Below are 21,551 nucleotides of genomic sequence, written 5' to 3' on the forward strand. Positions count from 1 at the left end.
CCATCCTTATTCTCAGCTGATGATCCTGATTCCTATCTCACTAAGAAAACAGAAGGTGTCGGAACAATGGAAACTTCTACAAGTTCTGACCATCCCACTTAGCCACCTCTCTGTGGATATATTTCTGCCTTCTAGTCACTATGGATAAACTACCCACACACCTGACAAATGCCTATTCTGGTATTTGTATATATCATCCCCTCACTGGAAGACATTGCTCTAGCAAATTTCCCTGCATCAATCTTCCCCTTCGTTATAGAATCCTTCTGATCACATACGAAATGCTAGAAAACAAACTTCAACACGGCTTCATTCTTTGGCTACCACTTCATTTCTCTTCTTTTCCTTTCCAACAAAACTCCTAGTAAGAAGAGCCTTCTAGTCTCACAGTCTCCAAGTTCACTTCTCCCATCCTCATGAACACCACTCATCAGAATCGGGCCACCTACCCTCCACCAAAGTCAATGTTGCGAAATAAGCCCCGCACAGCCAAATCTGAAGGGCAGTTTTAGCCCTCATCTTAAGTGGGATATGCCAAACATCTGACCAAACTCATCCCTCTCTCCTTTACTTACCTCACACAATACTCTCTCCTTTCTTCTTACTTCTCCGGTCATACCTGCTCTCTCACTTCCCCAACTTCTAAATATTAAGATGTTCCAAGGCTCAGAACCCAGACCTATTCTCCTTTCTATCTGTAATACCTTTACCTATATAATGACGAACCCCGAAGTTTCAACTCCAGCCCTGAATGGCAGAACTAAACATGTAACCGCCTCTCAGGTGTCCCCATTTAGATGTCTGACGATCACATCAAATAACATATCCAGCTGTTCCCTCCCCCAAACCTGCTCTGCCTGCAGTGACTCCTATATAGGTTAATGGCAACTCCAGGCTTCTGACTTCTCAAGCCAAAACTCTGAAGTTATTATCCTTGATAACTCTCCCGTACATTTCATATCTGACCCCACAGTGCAGTCTGTGGGTACCATCATGCAAATATATCCAGAATTTGAAAACTTTTCATTCCATCATCTGCTATCACTCTGGCCCAAGTCCCCATCATTGCTTCCTGGATTATTTCAATGAACTTTTGAGTTAGCTTCCAGCTTTTACCCTGATCCCTTTATAATTAGTTTTCAACACATGAGTTAGAAGGATCAAGTTGAGAAAAATCAGATCATATACTCCTCTATTTAAAACTCTCAAAATTTTGTCTGTCAGAATAAAAGCCAAACTCATACAAGAACCTTATTTTCTGCCACTATTTCCCTCCTTATCATTTGCCTATTTTAGCCACAGGAACTACAGCTCTATCAGCCTCTTTGAGGAAACAAAGACATACCAGGGCTGCTTCTGCTTCAGAGCTTTTGTATTTGCTGCTGTGCCTGCTTGGAACATTCTCTAAAGTATCCACATGGCTTTCTACTTCACTTTCTTTAAGCTAATGCCATCTTTTCATTGAGGGCTTCCTGGGCACCTAACTTAAAATTTGAACAGCATGCTTTGCTATTCTCTTGTTCCTGCTTTCCTGTCCCTAAGCACATACTGTTATCTGATAAATTTTATTTCTTTAACTTGTTTATTGCCTCTCACACTAATGCATAAGTTTAATTTACACATTGGGATTTTTTGATTCTTTTGTTTACTGCAGAATTCCTAGCAACTTAGAACAGTGCCTAGACTATAACGAATGCTCAATAAACACTTAAAAAAAATAAATCTACCAGTGTATTCTAGTCCTTTGTGTAGTTGATAAACATGGTAGTGTTCAGAAAACATCCATTAAAAAGAGCATCAGGGACTTTCCATCATGGCGCAGTGGAAACGAATCTGACTAGGAACCATGGGGTTTCGGGTTTGATCCCTGGCCTAGTTCAGTTGGCTAAGGATCTGGCGTTGCCATGAGCTGTGGTGTAGGTTGCAGATGTGGCTTGGATCTGCCGTTGCTCTGGCTGTGGTGTAGGCCGGCTGATGTAGCTCTGATTAGACCCCTAGCCTGGGAACCTCCATATGCCAAGTGTGTGGCCCTAAAAAGCAAAAAGAATATCAGTAAGATGGTACTTTCCTTTAAAAATACACCAAAACAAGATCAAATCTAGCTCATCATTCTGTGCTACGAGAACTAAATAAACCAATCAAACCATAAAAAACTTGGAATCCTTACCTAGGTCGGCTCTTGCCTCTCTTTTCCTCTGAGAGGCCCAGCCTACTATGGAGAGTTTATCTCCTCCTGACTTCTCCTCTAAGCCTCTATTCAAGCGCCAGACTTTCAGTGTGTTGTCATCAGAGCAGGTAGCAATCTACAGAGAAATCCGGAAAGGAGTTAATAAGTTTCAATCAAAGATTCAACAACAATGTAAAAAGTCTATGTGTCTTAAGGACTCATCACTGGAGGATTATTCTGGCTGATATAACAGGATATAGAAAATGCTATCTCAAAGGTCAGATACTTCCATTCCTTGCTTTCAGGAATCATTCCAGATTTCCAAAGCAGTGGAGTCTTTAATTTCTTCTTTATATACATTCTGCTGGTGTATCTTTTGTGACCAGTCATTTCTCACCCAACCCAAAGCTCTACTATAAAACCAGGTGCATTTTATCCTCAACAAGTTGGACAAGTCAGTATCTTTATCACCTACATAACTATGAAACATATAATTAAGATGTTCTTCTTCACTCTTAAATAATCCATTAGTTTATGTACTGACATTCAATTTCTATGACTTTCTTCTGAATTCCACAAGTTCTGGCTTATTGCTATAGTAATGGGATCATTCCCAAGATCTGACTTAGTCCATGACCCCAGTATGCTGTGACAAGTAGAATGAAGCCATCCCCTAAGATTCTTTTTCAGATAGGTAAAAGAGCAATCTGGGAAAACAACAAGTTCACTAGACTGAAAGAAGTTAAAAATAACCTTTGCCCCTTTAAAAATATCTGACCATTCCTGATCTTGGTCCCAAGCCTTTTATGGCAGGGAAAGTCCAGCTTGAAGAGCTTGTGGCAAATGGCCACTGGTACCAGAGCTGTTCCCCAGCATTTGTTTATATAGTTTCTCTATATAAACACTAAAGAGAGAGAAAAAAAGAACACACGTTCTCTTAAGTCTTGGCCCCCAAGAGACTGGCAGCTTTTTCCTTTCCTTACTGGGAGGCCAAAAGAAGACACACATATTTAACAGCTCAACAAGAAATGCCTGGAATCCCCAGTTACTCTATGGTCTATTAACAAGTTATTATTTACATAACAACTAACTACTAAGTCCGAGTGTCAGAAAATCTACATTCTTTATCTTATTTAATTTTCACAATATAAAAAGCCTTATACCCAAATAACCTCATCCATAAAGTCAGAATAAAGTTATTTGCTCAAGGTCACCACAACTAAGTGGCAGAGCTAGAATTTAAATCCAAGTTTTTCCAATTTCAGTCGAAATCTCTCTTTTTTAAGTGGTACTTTACTTTCCTAATTCCAGGCTATGGACAAAATTATTTATTAAAAAAATCTAAAAAAAAAATTAGAATGGGTAAAAAACCCTGCCATTTCCTTTTTCTGTGTATAAAGACAGTACGTGATGGATGGAAAAAGATGACATAATTAAGTGAATAATTAAAAAAAATTTCATCTTAGTAAGTTTTATGAAGATACATAATTCTAGGTTAAAAGAAGATATTTCATAGAAATTACGTGGAATCTGAGAGAAAAAATGCCATTGGGGTTTAATTACTGGTGATTTAAGTAATGATTTCAAAGAAGGTCTATAATGAAACTCATCATGGAAGTGGTATAGGGATATAGAAATAAAAAGAAATTCACAGCAGTACTGGAAAGCTAGCAAGGATATCATGAGTAAATCAGATGATGAGAAGATTCTTGAAGATTAAAAAAAAAAACAGATGGGGAGTTCCCATCGTGGCTCAGTGAAAATGAATCTAACTAGGATCTATGAGGATGCAGGTTTGACCCCTGGCCTCGATTAGTGGGTTAAGGATCTGGCATTGCTGTGGCTATGGAGTAGGCCAAAAGCTACAGCTCTGATTCGACCCCCAGCCTGAGACCCTCCATATTGCCACGGGTGCTGCCCTTAAAAAAAAAAAAAAAGCAAACAAAAAACAAAAAAAACCCCAAAGAAAACCCCCAAACAAACCAAACAGATGGGAACAACAGGCAACAAAGTTTCAAAATGTAATTGGTGAAAAGGAGGTCTCCACAGAACAGACATTTCTTGTTAAACCCAGAAAACCTAAAGAGCAAAGTCAGTAGGTTTTGGGTAAGTGAGTGGAGCTTGGGCTACTCTTACAACCCAACGTATTAAGATTTCACAGTAAGCATTTTTCAGGCATGTGAAAACCCAAACTGAACTATGACGACCAGTCAAGATGTTGCCTTTGATACACCACATTGATAATATGTAGACGTTCAAGACTAGTTTTCATCTTAGATTTTCTTTTTACCTTCAATTTTAAGATAAATTTTTAATAACATTAGAAACTTAATTCTATGTTTAGGGACAAAATGACTAGGGAGAAAAGAAATGCATCCTTACTCCTTAGTGTGTAATACATTATCTGTATCGGCAGAAAAAAAATAGAATATGTGTGATTAATGATGATGCAGATCCTAGACGGCCTCAAGATCTTTTAAATGTGTACTTAAAGATAAAAGTCTGTATTAACTCTCAACCTCCAAATCTGTGATCTACTTTTTAAACCAACTACAGAGATTCATTTACAAACCTTTGTGAAGTCTGATGGACACCAGCACACAGATGTGACCTCTTGAGAATGACCCAGGAGCACAGTAGGAGGATGCCAGGGTGTGGAGACCTATCACGCCATCAAAAAAGAAACAAACGAGTCAGCAGACCAGTGTTAGGTCTCCCAGACAGAGGTGTGAATCTTTCCACATCTCTGCCTTAGCTTTGGTGAGGACTGTTAGTTACCAAAGGCCCCCCGACGTGTCTAGTTACAGCTCAGAAAGAGACCCAATAGACACATTTGTCATTAATCTGAAAACAGAATGAAAAAAGACAAAGTAAGTAAACAATATGAGCTTCGATACAAGGACAGGACTTATTTCAAGTCAGGACTACTTAGCTACATATATTTTGACTAAAATTGAAGATTGAAAGGGCGAGGTCAGCTACAAGGGAGTGCACTTCAAGTGGAACCTAGACTGGTTAATCCTGAAGATGCCTGAGACACACTAACGGATCTCCTGGGACAGGAGGACAGTCCTCTTCCAAAAGAAGACTCACGGACTTTGACGAAAGCCCAAAGTTTCATATAAGCTATATTTTACAAGACACTCTGGTATCCTTTTGGGGAAAAAAATTTCCTCTAAAATCTTAGTTCATTTGCTTAAAGAAATCTTGAATTTTCAAGTACTGCCACATTTAATACATTTTTAATGTGTAAAGAAGGGTCGCATTTGTGCAGTACTACACATGTGACTACGAATCATATTTTCCCCCTCATTGAAACATTAGTGATATGCATTTGACAGCAGATTCATTCAGAGCTGTCAATCCTTGTCAAGAGGCCACAGGCATTAATCAGCACAACATGGAGTACAAACTCACGTAACTATTATTAGCACAAGTGTTTGAAAAGAGAAATTATCCTTTTCATTTTTCTGAGGCTCTGAATCATGGCTCATTTGTGTGAAGAAAGTGGGGGCACTCTGGAAGGAATATTTGTGAGAATGACTAAGTAAGCTTCATGGATGCCTCACACTGTAGCTGTGAGACCGACACACTGATTCATAAGGTTATCCAACCCAATGATTACTACTCCTCTCTGGGGTTAAGTGGCACATAAGTAATGATTCAATAAGCCAAAGAAGACGAAGAGCAGAATCTCATTTGCCTTGCTGGGTTAATTAAAGTTTCACAGAAAAGGAGGCTTTTCCCCGAGATCTAAGATGCTCTCACTTGCTGCCTGCTCCTACAATGCCACGGAGAACAAGAGCTCATTCTCTCACAAGGCAGCGTATTTTAGAAAAGATTCTCAAGATAGTGTCTATTTCAGTAGTCACAGACATTCTCAATGGTCCAGCCCGTAGTTTCTTTATCCAAGGCCCAAGGAGGACTGGTAGCAACAAGTTAAAAGGAAGAGGAAACCCTCAGGTCCCCCTGACCCTCCTGGGTAAGAATATATTATTTTACTCCATTGGATTATTTGCTTGTTGCCTGTAGCTTTCCATTTCATGATATCACTGCCCTTCCTCAGTTTCCTAGGCATTACAATACCTAGAAGAAGCTGAATATCTATACCAGAGATGAAAATAAATGTCAAGAATAGAACCACCGATAGAATGTATTTCTGCATTTACCTACAGGATTTAAGAGAAAAAAACAAAGGATAGACCTGTTGGAACAACTCTGTACCATTTGATAGGCCAGGCATAATACCAGTAATAATAAAAGCCAGCGTCTACTGAATGATTATCATAAGCCAGGCACTTTACATTGCATTAAAAGTGAAGGGAGGGTTCCTCAAAAAATTAAGCATGGAAATAATTACCATGCGAGCCCACAATTCTACTCTTAGGTATATACATACTCCCAGGAGAATTGAAAATGTATGTTCAAACAAAAACTCGTACATGAATGTTCACAGCAGCTTTATTCAGAGCCAAAAAGTGGGATAATTTAAATATCCATCAACTGATGAATAAATAAAACCAGGCCTATACATACAATGGAATATTCAGCTGTAAAAAGTAATCAAGGACTGATCCATGCAACAACATGGATAAACCTTGAAAACGTTAAGTGAAAGCAAAGCCAGACATAAAAGATCGTGTATTATATGACTCCATTTATAGGAAATGTTCAGAATAGGCAAATCCGTAGAGAAAGAACCTAAGTTCGTGGTTGCCAGAAGCTGGAGGAAGAGGGGAATGGAGAGTGAGTCTTGAAGGGTATGGGCTTTCTTTCTGGAGTGATGGAAATGTTTGGAAATGAGGTAGTGGGGATAGTTGCACAGTACTGTGATTATACTAAAAAAAAAAAATCACTGAATTGTACACTTTAAAATGACTACAATTGTGAATTTTACATTGTACAAATTCTACCTCAATTAAAAAAAAAAGTGGAGGGAAGGGCATGTTGTGGGATGAAATGAGAACAAATGTCCAACAAGTTTTATAACATTAGTAACAAGTAGTTTCACAGTTGAGGATTACCCTAGTATGTAAAATATACTTGTGACTACTTTAAAGAAGATTAGTTTCTTCTAATGAAACTCAGGTGACTTTTAAATCCTTTGTTTTTATTCAAGTAAGTTTTATTTTCACTTCATTATTACAAAAACATTATCATAATTATATAACATCTTTTTAAAGCCTCCCTCTACTTTTAAATAGGAAGAAGCGACTATGAAGTCCAAGAGACATTCACATCTACACAACCTGGGAATCGTCAAAACACAGAAAATCATCCTCTCTTACAAATTCTAGTTGTTACAGAGTAAGACGAACTCAAGGCAGTAAGAATTCTAAAGTTAAAACTTGTGGAACTATGAAGGTACCCTTAGAAGTAACTGACTCTAACCTACAGACCTCAAAAAACATTTTGTCTACTTGAACGTGCAAAAAAGATCAGCACCTTTCCTCAACAAACCTCCTTACTCTGCCCGGTCAGAAACGGAGCCCAATCTTCATTTCTGCCATGAGATCATTTACACTTCCTAAAGCGTCAGGCTCAGCATTTCGCCAGTCAGCGGTAGAATGACAGCGCCAAATCAGTTTATTTATAACCACTTCAATACGCTCCAGTGGCTGCATCAGAAATGAACCAGGGACAGACGGAGTAGGGGTGAGGGGAGGGCAAGGGGTAGGAAATTGAAAAAGAAAAAATATAAATCTTTTTATCTTTAAGTCTTGGGCTTCAGTATCAGAAAGTCTGCTGTATTACATCTCCTATTTGCTGGGTGGTGGTAAGCATTAAAGGCCATTCTCTTCCGTCTTGAGATCTAAAACTCCCTCCTTCCACTGTTTTCTCGTGTCCACGGGCTTTTTTGGCAACGGAAAACCCTAAAACCTGGGAGAATTCCTGATTCCTAAAACCTAACAGCCTGAATACTCAGCTTGTATGGATTTGTTTTTAAACTACACCCCTCCTCCACTTTCTTATCATGGAAAAGAGAAACTGAGCCACCCTGCTAGGCAAATTCAATTTTAGGAGCACTAAGTTTGCCAGGATCTCAAATATCAGAGCCTTCACACTGAGTTATGTGTGGACAGGCAGGAGAACATCATGTCTGAACCACATCATTCAGCACTAACATGTGACCCAGCCCAGAATTCAGAAAGGGTCACCCATGTGTGTGATAGCCACTGACTGGATGTCTGAAAACGGGTTACGAATGAACAGCCAGGTATCTGTAAAGACAGGAAGCATTCCATAACCCTGATTTCCTCAAACAGAAAAAAACAAAAACAAAAAAAGCCAACCAACCAAACAACCAAAAAGGCCTTTATACTGGAGAGGAGAGCCAGGGAAGAACTTCAGGAACTGGCAGTAAAACTACACACACACACACACACACACACACACACACACAGTATCTATAATTATATATATAATTTAATGTACACATATATTTAAGAAACTGATTTTAAATGATTTTTAAAAATGGTTAATGCCAAAATTTTTTTTTCATAATCCTTTATTATGCTTTTTTGGTATGTCTGAATTTTTTTTTTTTTTTTTTAAAGAAGAACCTTAAAAAGATACAGACCTTGGTAGGAATAAAATCCTCTAGCTAAGCCAGAAACCAAAGTAGAGAAAGGAATGTAAGACAGTGAGGGAAGGAGAAAGGGAAAATCAAAAGATAACAGATATGAAGCATAAGACAAGACCAAAAGACAGATACATCAGTGCTAGTCACATGAAGTTTAAAGCTCAAGTCGGAAGAATTTTATAGACAAGAAGCTAGGTTAAAAACTCCTGTAAGGAGTTCCTGTCGTGGCGCAGTGGTTAACGAATCCGACTAGGAACCATGAGGTTGCGGGTTCGGTCCCTGCCCTTGCTCAGCGGGTTAACGATCTGGCGTTGCCGTGAGCTGTGGTGTAGGTTGCAGACACGGCTTGGATCCTGCGTTGCTGTGGCTCTGGTGTAGGCCAGCAGCTACAGCTTGGATTCGACCCCTAGCCTGGGAACCTCCATATGCCACAGGAGCGGCCCAAGAAATAGCAAAAAAAAAAAAGACAAAAAAAAAATCCTGTAAGATGAGGGTCTCAAGAGTATATTTTATAAGCAAATTTTCATTTAAAGATAGAATAGGGGAGTTCCTGTCATAGTAGCTCAACAGTTAACGAACCCGACTAGCATCCGTGAGTATGCAGGTTTGATCCCTGCCCCCACTCAGTGGGTTAAGGATCAGGCGCTGCCTTGAGCTGTGGTGTAGGTTGCAGACGCGGTTCAGATCTGGTGTCGCTTCGGCTGTGGCGATGGCCAGTGGCTATGGCTCCAATTGGATCCTTAGCCTGGGAACCTCCATGTGCCGAGGGTGAGGCCCTAAAAGACAAAAAGACCAAAAAAAAGGAAAAAAAAATACAGCAAATGAAAGAAATGGGTTTGTAGAAAAAGAGGCAAGGGCAACACAAAAGCATCTTGGATGGAACAATATCTCCACCTTGTGACCATCTAGGATATTGTTACTAAGAGCTTTTGATAAGGTAGCGTTGCATTTTTGCAACTTTAGGTATATAGAGAAATCATTTTTTAGTACCTCCTCCAGGACCAGATGAAATTAAGCTGAAGAATTATGCTTCATATCTGACAGGATCTACCCCTGTTCTGCATTAAAGATATGGCCTCCTAGAGACCGGCAAGACTAATACAATTTTCTCCTGAGAAGGGATTTGATAATACTGAAGTTTTAGACATTATGACTCTAAAATCCAAAATATGTGAACTCTAATCTTTCTATTCACCAATGTCAAGGACACTTATGAAATATAGGGCAATCTAGAAGATAATTAATTTCTAGCTCTAGAAAAGCAATGCCCTAACGCTCTTAACCTTTCTCTGAATTCAAATATATTTCCATGATCAATTATTCCACAAGAGTCATTTTTCAGTGGTTAGCAGGTACTGCTTTCAATTTTCTCCACTTGATTTTTTTTTTTTTTCCCTTTTTAGGGCCACACACACCCTAACCTATGGAGGGTCCCAGGCTGGGGGTTGAACTAGAGCTATAGGTGCTAGCCTACACCACAGCTCACAGCAACGCCAGATCCTTAACCCACTGAGCGAGGCCAAGGATCAAACCCCCATCCTCATGGATCCTAGTCGGGTTTGTTAACCGCTGAGCCACAATGGGAACTCCCCTCCACTGGACTTTGAATGAACAGCTTTAAATTTCTTAGCCTAGAGTAGTCACTCTAGAACCACTATTTATTTAAAAAGCGAAAAAAAAAAATTGGTGTAACATAAATTGGGAGCCTTAAAATAAATAAATGAATAAATAATGCTATTAAATTTATACGGAACTGATAAAGCAGCCACATCTATTCTGGTACCCTGAAGAATGGCCACTGAGAGGAATGCAAAGAACACAATTATAATACAAGTATTTTTTTAATTTATTTTTTAAAAATTTATTTATTTTTTGTCTTTTTGCCTTTTCTAGGGCCGCTCCTGAGGCATATGGAGGTTCCCAAGCTAGGGGTCTAACCAGAGCTATAGCTGCCAGCCTACACCAGAACCACAGCAACTCAGGATCTGAGCCGCGTCTTCGACCTACACCACAGCTCACGGCAACGCCGGATCCTTAACCCACTGAGCAAGGCCAGGGATTGAACCCGCAGCCTCTTGGTTCCTAGTCAGGTTCATTAACCACTGAGCCATGATGGGAACTGCAATACAAGTATTTTTAAGTGAATGTTTTATGTAAGAATCTGTGGGTGATTTGGGTATAGGATTTTATGATCAAAATACTACTATTCTGAATGATTTTGAAAATACAGGGCTAAAAGGCAATACAGCATTTTTTTTTTTTTCCAGGAAGCAGGACAAAGTATTTAAGATTCTTTCCAGTCTACTAAATTCTCAACTTCCTGATAATCTGTAAAACTGTTGGAGGATATGGATTGTCAATTTCTCAGAAGCTCTGACCATGAAAATGTGATATATTCTGTGACAATCAGAGTGATGTTTTGGCTATACCAAGAGGCAAGAAGCAATTTTTACTGAACATGTGATATAGAAAAGCTAAATATGGATTTACATTAAACTTACTTCATCTTGGACAGAAGAACTATTTGCAGGAATACTTTAGTCTTATCTTTAGGGGGAAAGTTTGGTAACTTACCTTCCAGATATAGGCAGCTTCATCACTTGAGCCGCTGACTAAAAACTGGTCATCGGGACTAATACTGGACTTAACATAAAAGGTAGAGTTCTGATGTCCACTGAAGATGGCCACTGCCAGAAGAAGAAAATAAACTACTTAGTAATTGTTTCCAGTTTTCAAATAAATGAAGACAGCACATATGTTCTAACAAGTATTATTAGTGTATTGACTACCGAAGCAGATGGTCAAGCTACCGTCACCAAATGAAAAAGAACTGGCCTTTTGCAGAAAAATAAGCAAAATCCTCAAAAGAGCTTTATATGAATTAGACCCAATTTCAAGATCCATGTCCAAAGACTTGGTGTGGTATACTCCTCTTGGTATAGAGAAGAATGTGATGAAAAACATTCTTAAAGGAAAATAACACAGCGAGTGCTCAATCTTTTAGTAAAAGGCCTTTATCAGACCTTCTCTCCCCACCCTACGCTATGTTTTCCCCATTGCATTATATATTAGTCTTTCTTCCTCTTAGACTTCAAATCTCTTGAGGCTAAATTTTTTTTTTTTTTAGGGCCACAGCTGTGGCATATGTAAGCTCCCAAGCTAGGGGTCGAACTGCAGTACAGCTGCCTGTCTATGCCACAGCCACAGCAACACCAGATCTGAGCCAAGTTAGCGACCTATACCACAGCTCATGGCAACACCAGATCCTTAATCCACCAAGTGGGGCCAGGGATTGCACCTGAATCCTCATGGATACCAGTCTGGTTCGTTTCCACTGAGCCACAATAGGAACTCCATCTTGAGGCTAAATTTTGTATCTTATTCTTTCCTCACTAACCTTATAATGCTTTGAACCCAGGAGATTTTCACACAGTTGTTTATATAAAAATTTAAAAATCGGTGAAAGGAGTTAAGATTTGGATAGCTTGTCTGAGATGTGGTAATCTTTAATCCAGCACTTTAAAGGCTGAAGAGTAGAAGTGGCCAGTGGGGTATGTATTCATGTGTAAGATACTCCAAACAGGTTAGGTTTAGGCTTCTCACTACCCGATCTAGCAAAACATACTCAACATGTTCTTCTATCCTAACGAGACTAAAACGTAAGTCCACTGGCAACAGAACACAACTAGGAAAAAATGAAAAAACCTCAGTCATTGGAGAATTTAAAGATACACTGAAGTGAAAAAATGTTTCACTTCAATCTTCTAATGGACGGGAAAAAGAATCACTAAGGGACTTAACAGCTTTCCATAAGTACTCACAAAAATTCCTTCCTTTTGCTAGAATAAAACTGGAGAAAAAACTGTATTTATAGCTTTTCAAGAAAAGGCTTGCATATCACATACCCTCCATATCAAATATTATTACTGTGAAAGTTAAGCAAGAGAGAACCAATTGAAATACACATGCTATATCGCTACTATGGTATGACAGATAAATTCTCACAAAATAAACAGGCTCTTTTATTCTGAATACAACTGCAAAACTCTAACAGTTTATCTTTTTCAACTCTAAACGATGAATGGAAAACTATAGACCAAATTTCCCATTAAACTCTTAAGTATTTATTGCCCTCTGCTGGTCTAAGAAAACCAACATAAAGTACATAGGAAATGTTTCAAAATGTGAAAAATCCTTCTAAAACCTATCTTGGCTTTAACGCACACATGCACGTCCACACACATACACGTCTGTCCTCTAATCTGTAAAGAACAGAGCTATTTATCTACCCATCGACATATCTATGAAAACCAATCAAATTACTTAAGGAGCACAGGAAAAAGATTACTAAATTATTAGCAAAGTGCACTTGGGCATATTTGTTTGGTAGCAAGAAACTAAATTCACAGCCACTTTTAGGGTCACACTATAACAAAATGATACAGAAAGAGCTCTTGGACATCTGATAATATAATTAGCATTAGGCTTTTATCTTTTCTAGAAAAATTTTGAAGTGTGCTTTATATGATTAGATAAATAAGTTGTCCAAGTTCTGATTCCATTCAGGAAGACAGCAAAGAAAGTTATACAACCTCTTCCCTCTTCCAAATACTCTTACTCTTGTTTAGACAACACTGGATATAATCCAGAGCATTGAAACTGCCAATTGTGATACTGCCAAAGTCCTAATAATGGCTTGTGGTCAGTCTTTAGAAACTTCTGTAAAAGCCCAGCTAAACTCTCTGTATGATTTTGAGATTTCTTTTTAATCAACACATCTTACTTTTGTGGGAGCTGGGTAGCTATAGGGATTGGTTATAGAATTCAAAGTGTGTTTCTGACAGAGCTATACCTAAGAAATAAGTAGGTTACTAATATGTAGCTTGCTTAAGTAACTGATAATAGTCTTAAAATGATGTAACTCAACCTTCCTAGAGTGTGCTTGAGAAACTTTGACTTTTTAAAAATGTCTGTTATCAGCTTTATAATCAGAGTTTGCTTATAATTTTCTTCAAGGAAAAAAAAGGGGGAGGTTGGGAAAAACATCTGGAGATAAAATAGTCTCTGTCCAAAATTAAAGAGAAGGCTGAGGTAGATAGGAACTGTTTGGGAGCCTTAAAACACCTAAACCCTCTAATTTGAATGAGCAATCCCTAAACAGGACAAAAGCTAAGCATAATAGCCTTCTCCATCCTACATAAAATAAGATAATTCTAGGTATAGCCACAGGGGCATAATTTCAGGAGAGACTCTATCAAAATTAAGTCACAATATAGAGCAGGATTCTGATCACTTGTGAAATCATCACAAGGTAAGTACATCTATGAAAACACCACTGGAACGTCAAAGACCCTAAAGTCCTGACATATCTTAATAAATTTGGTTTGGAAAAAAGGTCGACATTAAATTATCCTTAACAAAAAGTCCACAGGAGTTTCCAAGGAAGAGGATCAATGACTAAGATCCTACCTGGAGAAGTCTTTAATCCGGTCATATTGAACATGTAGATGTTGTCATCTGTGCAATTAGCAAATAAAGTAGAGCCAGTAGAATCCAAAATCAGACTTGAGTACCCTGGAAAAAGAAACTTTAATTAGCAGGTACTCATGACGGAGAACTGAGGTGAAGATGATCTTTTCAGATGATTTCACAAGACGCATCATCAGAATTCTTCTTCCCCCAAACATATACAAACCAAAATTAGTCTTCTGAGTTTTTACTTTGTCAACTTCAAAAAAGACACTTCTATATATTAGCTTCTCAAGTCAATTGAGAATAACAGGGGTTGAAAACTAGCTTAATAATTATTTTTAAAATTGTAACAAAAACTCAGGTATCCAAAAAAAGCCCTACAAAAAAGTCCTCTAGCGTATGCAAAGGCTTACCTAGTTTTCTGGTGCTGCTACCTGGGTACGGGAAACACTTGGATGCTATGGGCTCTTGTCGATAAGCAGTATAATTCTTACGTAAATCCCATATTTTAATTACCCTAAAAACCAAGGTAAAGAAATAGATATTTTGTAGTCCTTCTCCAATCCCAACCAGTTTCAACTACATTTGAACATGAAATGACTTTTAATCTAACCCTCTGGTACATCAACCAAGTACTGTGAGGATATCTCATTGGGAAACAGACTGAACTATCTCATATAGTTGTCTCCAGTGTCGGGCTAACAATTCTGGCAGAGCGGAAACAGATGTGATCTGACCCACTGATGGGTTGCCTTGAGTTTACTTCAAGGGAGCGGAAAAGGAAAATGAAGGTTAAGTGCTGATAGTCATTGTTTCATTGTTTTAAGAAACACACACACAACTCCAACACTTCCTAAGCCTTTAACACTCTGCATATAACCTTTGACATCATTAAGTATTAAGCTTTATTCCCATGGTTGTATCTCCATACATTAACTCCTTAAGTAATCCAGTTGAAGCAAATTTTCCTGTGAAATATGTTTTTCATTTCGTTTGTTGGGATAATTTTCTACACCTAGTTTGTTGGCAACGTGAAAACACAAGCTTCATTATAAAAAGGCAGTATCCTTGGAAACAAAACTTTCATAGCCATTCACAAAAATAACTAACTACCCTTAGATAATCCAGAGAATTTGGTCCACAGAGCATTTGAGTGTCCATAGGACAAATAGAAATCCTAGTTTATTAAGCCATCACCTTTTTTTAAAGTAGTTTTTGAAGGGAGAGATGTCTTGGGAGATACATGGGCAAAAAAGGGGACGAAGAAGAGTATTTTAAAAAGAAAGAGTTCGAGTTCCCATTGTGGCACAGTGGAATTGAACCCGACTAGTATCCAAGAAAGAGTTGTTATACTCAAGGAACTTATTAAATTCCAACAAAGCAACCAATCAAGAAGTATCACAAACTTATCTAGAAGCCAAACATTCAGATCAGTCATGGTTGGAAAATATGTTAAAGTCCTTAGGCCTTATTATGAATCTAGTTAGACTACCCCCAGGAATGCCAATTACATGCCTAGAATCAGATTCTTTCTTTTACAATATTACTAAACTTGAGAAGATAAAATCCAAAATACAGGCATACCTTGTTTTAACTGTGCTTTGCTTCATTGGGCTTTACAGATACTGTGTGTGTTTGTTTGTTTGTTTGTTTGTTTTACAAATTGAAGGTTTGTGGCAAGTCTATAGGTTCTATTTTTCCAATAGTATCTTCTCATTTCATGTCCCTGTGTCACATTTTGGTAATTCTCCCAATGCTTCAAACTTTTAAATCATTATTATATTTGCTGTTATGATCTGTGATCAGTGATCTTTGATGTTACTATTGCAATTGTCTTGGCATTTTTCATCATTAAAGTTTTTTTTTTTGTCTTTTTGTCTTTTTTGTTGTTGTTGTTGTTGTTGTTGCTATTTCTTGGGCCGCTCCCTCGGCATATGGAGGTTCCCAGGCTAGGGGTCGAATCAGAGCTGTAGCCACCGGCCCACGCCAGAGCCACAGCAACGTGGGATCCGAGCCGCATCTGCAACCTACACCACAGCTCATGGCAACGCCGGATCGTTAACCCACTGAGCAAGGGCAGGGACCGAACCCGCAACCTCATGCTTCCTAGTCGGATTCGTTAACCACTGCGCCACGGCGGGAACTCCCCATTAAAGTATTTTTAAATTAAACTCTGCTTGTTGACTTTTTTTTTAGACATAATGCTATCGCACTTAATAGGCTACAGTATATTATAAATTTAACTTTTATATATACTGAGAAACCAAGAAAATCCATGTGACTCACTTCATGGCAATATGTGCTTCACTGCGGTGGTCTGGAACCAAACCCACAATACCTCCAGGGTATGCCTGTGATAGAAATCTTACTTCTCAAAATAAGGTCACTGATTAAATTATACTGCACAGTCAAGCAAGCTACCCTCCAGGTTCTCTATAAAAGCAGCAGCAGCTAGCACTGCTCCAATGTGCTAGGCAATGTGCTAAGTTGGCACATTATCTCATTTAATTATTTGAGCAAGAGTCCCAAAGAGATAAATTTTCAGTATGATCTGTAGTTCTGTTTCTCAGCTGGTTACATACTATGTTGAAAGTTAAAAGCACACACATTAAATTATAATGGAACTAGGTGACTTCCCAATCACGGTTCCTGGAAAGACAGCTCATCAAAAGAACCAAGAAATAAAGACCTTTCTTACCCATCCACGGCTCCTGCTGAGACTAATGTATTTTCATCTTGAAAGAGGACCACAGTAACACTCTGCTGGGAATCCTAACAGCACAAAGAGAAAAAAGATGAGACAGAAAACATATTTGGGGTGTAACAATCTTCACTATCAAGAGACCAAGGTGTTAACGTGATGGTTTTTCTCTCCAAACTCTGAATTACACTAAATTCTCCCTCTCCGATAATTCTAGTCAGACACATACAAAGATCAAGAAGTAATTCAGCAAGAAAATGACCTAAACATCAAAGTATATTACATAGCACAAATGCTTTGTCTTATACACAAGAAAAAACTGGTGTTTAAAGGGTTTTGGTACTCGTCTCAGCCTGCTGGCTCTACCTGGAATCATCCCTACCTTAGAAAACTCATTTAACTTGTGCCTGTTTCATCTATGAACTGTTACCGTCTACCCAGATTATCATATAGGATGTCTAGGGAATTATGGATGAAGATGAATAAATGCTCTGAAAAATCTAAAGGAGCTCAGTGGAGTTTTACCTCCTCACTGCTGTTAAGTTTTCTTGGCTCAGAATCTGATGCAATGTCTAAAATGTTACTCATTTCATCTGGCCTCCAAAGACCAATGCTAACCTTGTCAGTTTCCATTCATGCCTGTGCAGTTTAAGTTCTAATGTTCTAGCAACCACACATTCCCAAAATATTAGATGCTACAGACCAGGAAAATTAGAAAAATAAATAAAGAACACTGGTGATTTATTTTTAAGAAAAATATGTATTATGGGCATTGTTTGAGCTTTGACCAAAAGATGCTAACGAGTAACTATATTCCACCCAAATGTTCCTCAATATATTTAATAATCTTTTGCCAAATATTTCAAAAATATAAAAAACTCCCATCTTTTCTGTAATTTGTATTATGAAAACAACAACAGGGATTCCTCTCCTCTACAGAAACTACTATATTATGGTAATTAATATGCTTCTTCACACTACCCATTGGCCTCTTCCTAATGAATCCCATTACACTGTAGATGAAATGTATGTATAAAGATCTCTAGCGATGAGTCTCAGAAAGCTGTATCTTTCACATTTCCCCAAGTAACTCTGCTGCACACTAGAGTTTGAGAGCCACTACCATAGGCAGTGTACAAAGTATTAAGCAATAAGCTATGATACCAAGAGGGAATAAAGATTCTCATTCACTGACTGAATCTCTAGGCTCTCATTTTATGCCTAATGAATTCCCTAAAATGAGACTCTGGTACTGTCAAGACCTGCACACATGTATACAGCTATAAAACCTTACCACAGAAGGAGCAAGCCCTTTTGAATTCTGTTTCTTCTTAGGTTTTGAAGGGGTTTGCTTGTCTAAGGTATTGTGAGCTCCACTGATTTGATTCACTTGCCTATAAAATCCATCTGCAAGATATTTGAAGGAAATTGGTTTAGGTTTCAGAACTTTGTTCCCATGCTGAATGTAATATTTATATATAAGATCTCAAAATTATATTCTTTATTAGATTAGTGAAATTAGAGGCCAGCAGCTCTACTTACTGTATCTCCTGTGGTGAGATTATACTGTGTGAGAAGGAAATAAGCACATGGATATTTATAGAAGCTTTATTCATACGGCAATTCTTATCACTGCTAAACTTTGAAGCAACCAAGATGTTTTCAGTAGAGGTATGTATGAATAAAACCATGGTATATCCAGACAATGATTTATTATTCTGTGTTAAAAAAGATGAGGAGATACCAAGCCACGAACAGACCTTAAATACACACTACTGAGAGAAGGCCATCTGAAAAGGCTATATTGGTATGATTGCAATTATACTACATTCCGCGAAAGGCAAAACCATGGAGATAGTAAAAGATCAGTGGTTGCCAGGGCATGGGGGGAGAGTGAGATAAATAAGAGGAGCCCAGAAGCTTCTTAGGGAGAGAAGCTATTTTGTATGATACTATAAAGGTAGATAAATGTCATTATACATTTGTCAAAACCAATAGAATGCTTAATACCAAGACTGAATCATAAAGTACAGATAGACACTGGGTGATAATGACGTCTCAGTGTAGGTTCACCAATTGTTAACAAACGTTCAGCACTGGCATGGGATGGTGACAGTGGGAGAGGCTATGGGGGGACAGGGTCTGTATCAGCACAGAGAGAACTCTAAGTATTCTACTCAATTTTGCTGTGTACCTAAAACTGCTCTAAAAAAAGTCTACTAAAAAAATACATATTTATGAGTGAAAGTAAGCAGGGAGATGATCACTGCTTTCTGCTTACGGCATCATGGGGTAATCTGAGCATAATTATGTTTAATCCAAGTCTTTAAAGCCTCTGAATTTAAAAAATTAAGATCATATGCTAATAATTTCAATTCTATCAATAATTTAGATAAATGCATTATAGTTCAGAAGACAACATGAGGTAAATATGGAGGGTATTCCTGGAACAATTTTCAATTCTATCAATAATTTAGATAAACGCATTATAGTTCAGAAGACAACATGAGGTAAATATGGAGGGTATTCCTGGAACAATCACTAAGATCCTGAGAACTGAAGGGAGCAGAACTGGAGGAATTATGAAAATGTGCCCCCTGGTGGTAATCAGTTGAAAGCATTCTTTCATTCAAAATTACTCCGGAGCAACCCTGCATTTATCAACATTAAAAGGAAATTAGATTACCCTTTTTGTTGCACCTGGTGTCCCAGACCATAATGTTGCCATCTCTTCCACCTGTACAAAAGACAGCTGTGAAGAAATAGTTTACCAAGAAGTTAACAAAACCAATCAATGATGCTTATACTTCAATTTAAGTTTCCAAGAGTATTTATTGTATGTTAGGTACTGTAATTGGCACAGGGGATTAAAAATGATAAAATATATAGCTCAACACAAATAAGAGAAAGCAAAGCGGTGATGGGAAAAGATAATAAAGAAGTCAAAATGCTATGTTGAGCAAAAACGTGATAGAATAATCCCTCTGCGTTTTCTTAAAACCAAACAAAATATCATACTGTAAGTTGTAGTAAGAATAATGATAATCAAGCAATAACCAAAATATATCGAGTGCTTACTATGTTCTAGACACTATGCTAAGTGCTTTTTTATAAATGACCTCAACCTTTGTTATCAACACTATTAGGTGGAAATTATCCTCGTTTTAGAGATGAGCAAACTGAGGCACAGGGAAGATAAGTAACTTCCAAAGCTTTTTATTTTTGGCAGCATGCATCCAGAGCCCATACTCCAAACCTCCAAGCTATATTGTCTCTGTATAAAAATATGGACCAGATTCATATAAAATTTGTGAAAGGGGTTGCCTCTAAGGATGGAAAGAGGGCAATGAGATTTGAGAAGGGAACACAGAGGAACTCCAATTTATCTGTCGTTTTATTCTTTAAAATCAAATTTAAAAAAACTCCGCTTTCTATATGAAGAGTGAACATTTAGCAAATTAATCCACCTGCATTAGCTGTAAACTCAGGTCAAAATACAAAAAACAACTACATCTGAAGGTCCTATAGAGACAGAACAAACACATGCAATTTTGGGGAGTCAACACCTGAAGCAAGTTACTGGCTTAGGATGTTACTTTTTTTTTACTCAATGAATTTTATTACATTTATAGTTGTACAACAATCATCACAACCAAATTTTATAGCATTTCCATCCCAAACCTTCAGTGCATCCCCCCCGCAACCTGTCCCATTTGGAAACCATAAGTTTTGCAAAGTCTGCAAGTCAGTATCTGTTCTGCAAAGTTCATTGTGTCCTTTTTTTTAAGATTCCACATGTAAGTGCAGCATTTGATGTTGGTGTCTCACTGTCTGACTGACTTCACTTAGCATAATTCCTAGGTCCATCCATGTTGCTACAAATGCTGTTATTTCTTTCCTTTTAATGGCTGAGTAATATTCTACTGTATATATGTACCACATCTTCTTTATCCACTCCTCTGTCAATGGACATTTAGGTTGTTTCCATGCCTTGGCCATTGTACATAGTGTTGCAGTGAGCATTGGAGTACCTGTATCCTTTCGAGTCATGGTTTTCTCTGGATAGATGCCCAGGAGTGGGACTGCTGGATCAAATGGTAGTTCTATTTTTAGTTTTCTGAGGAATCTCCATACTGTTTTCCACAGTGGTTGCACCGATTTACATTCCCACCAACAGTGCGATAGAGTTGCCTTTTCTCCACACTCTCTCCAGCACTTACAATTTGTAGATTTTCTGATGATGGTCATTCTGGCTGGTGTGAGGTGGTACCTCATAGTGGTTTTGATTTGGATTTCTCTAATAATGAGTGATAATGAACATTTTTTCATGTGTTTCTTTGGCCATCTGTATGTCTTGTTTGGAGAATTGTGTTTAGATTTTCTGTCCACTTTTTGATGGGGTTGTTTGGTTTTTATGGTATTGAGCTGCAGAAGGTGTTTATAAATTTTGGAGATTAATCCCTTGTCAGTCACTTCATTTACGAATATTTTCTCCCATTCTGTGGATTGTCTTTTTGTTTTGTTTAGGCTTTCCTTTGCTGTGCAGAAACTCTTAAATTTAATTAAGTCCCATTTGTTTATTTTATTTTTTTTGTCATTACTCTAGGAGGTGGATCTGACAAGATATT

At 38.0% G+C, this 21,551-nt stretch overlaps 1 protein-coding gene across 1 annotated transcript in view; it reads right to left on the reverse strand.

The window, feature by feature from the left end:
* The window catches only part of DTL (denticleless E3 ubiquitin protein ligase homolog), a 49,681-nt gene that overhangs the window by 11,930 nt on the left and 16,200 nt on the right, over positions 1–21,551 (reverse strand). The window contains exons 6-13 of the mRNA XM_047753751.1: positions 19,610–19,675; positions 18,218–18,330; positions 16,921–16,994; positions 14,636–14,739; positions 14,220–14,324; positions 11,325–11,437; positions 4,740–4,829; positions 2,168–2,303 (exon numbers count right to left, since the gene is read on the reverse strand). Coding sequence (XP_047609707.1) covers positions 2,168–2,303; positions 4,740–4,829; positions 11,325–11,437; positions 14,220–14,324; positions 14,636–14,739; positions 16,921–16,994; positions 18,218–18,330; positions 19,610–19,675 — 801 coding nt within the window. The remainder of the gene's footprint in view (positions 1–2,167; positions 2,304–4,739; positions 4,830–11,324; positions 11,438–14,219; positions 14,325–14,635; positions 14,740–16,920; positions 16,995–18,217; positions 18,331–19,609; positions 19,676–21,551) is intronic.

This window comes from Phacochoerus africanus, chromosome 11 (assembly GCF_016906955.1).
Source record: "Phacochoerus africanus isolate WHEZ1 chromosome 11, ROS_Pafr_v1, whole genome shotgun sequence".
Lineage (NCBI taxonomy): Eukaryota > Metazoa > Chordata > Mammalia > Artiodactyla > Suidae > Phacochoerus > Phacochoerus africanus.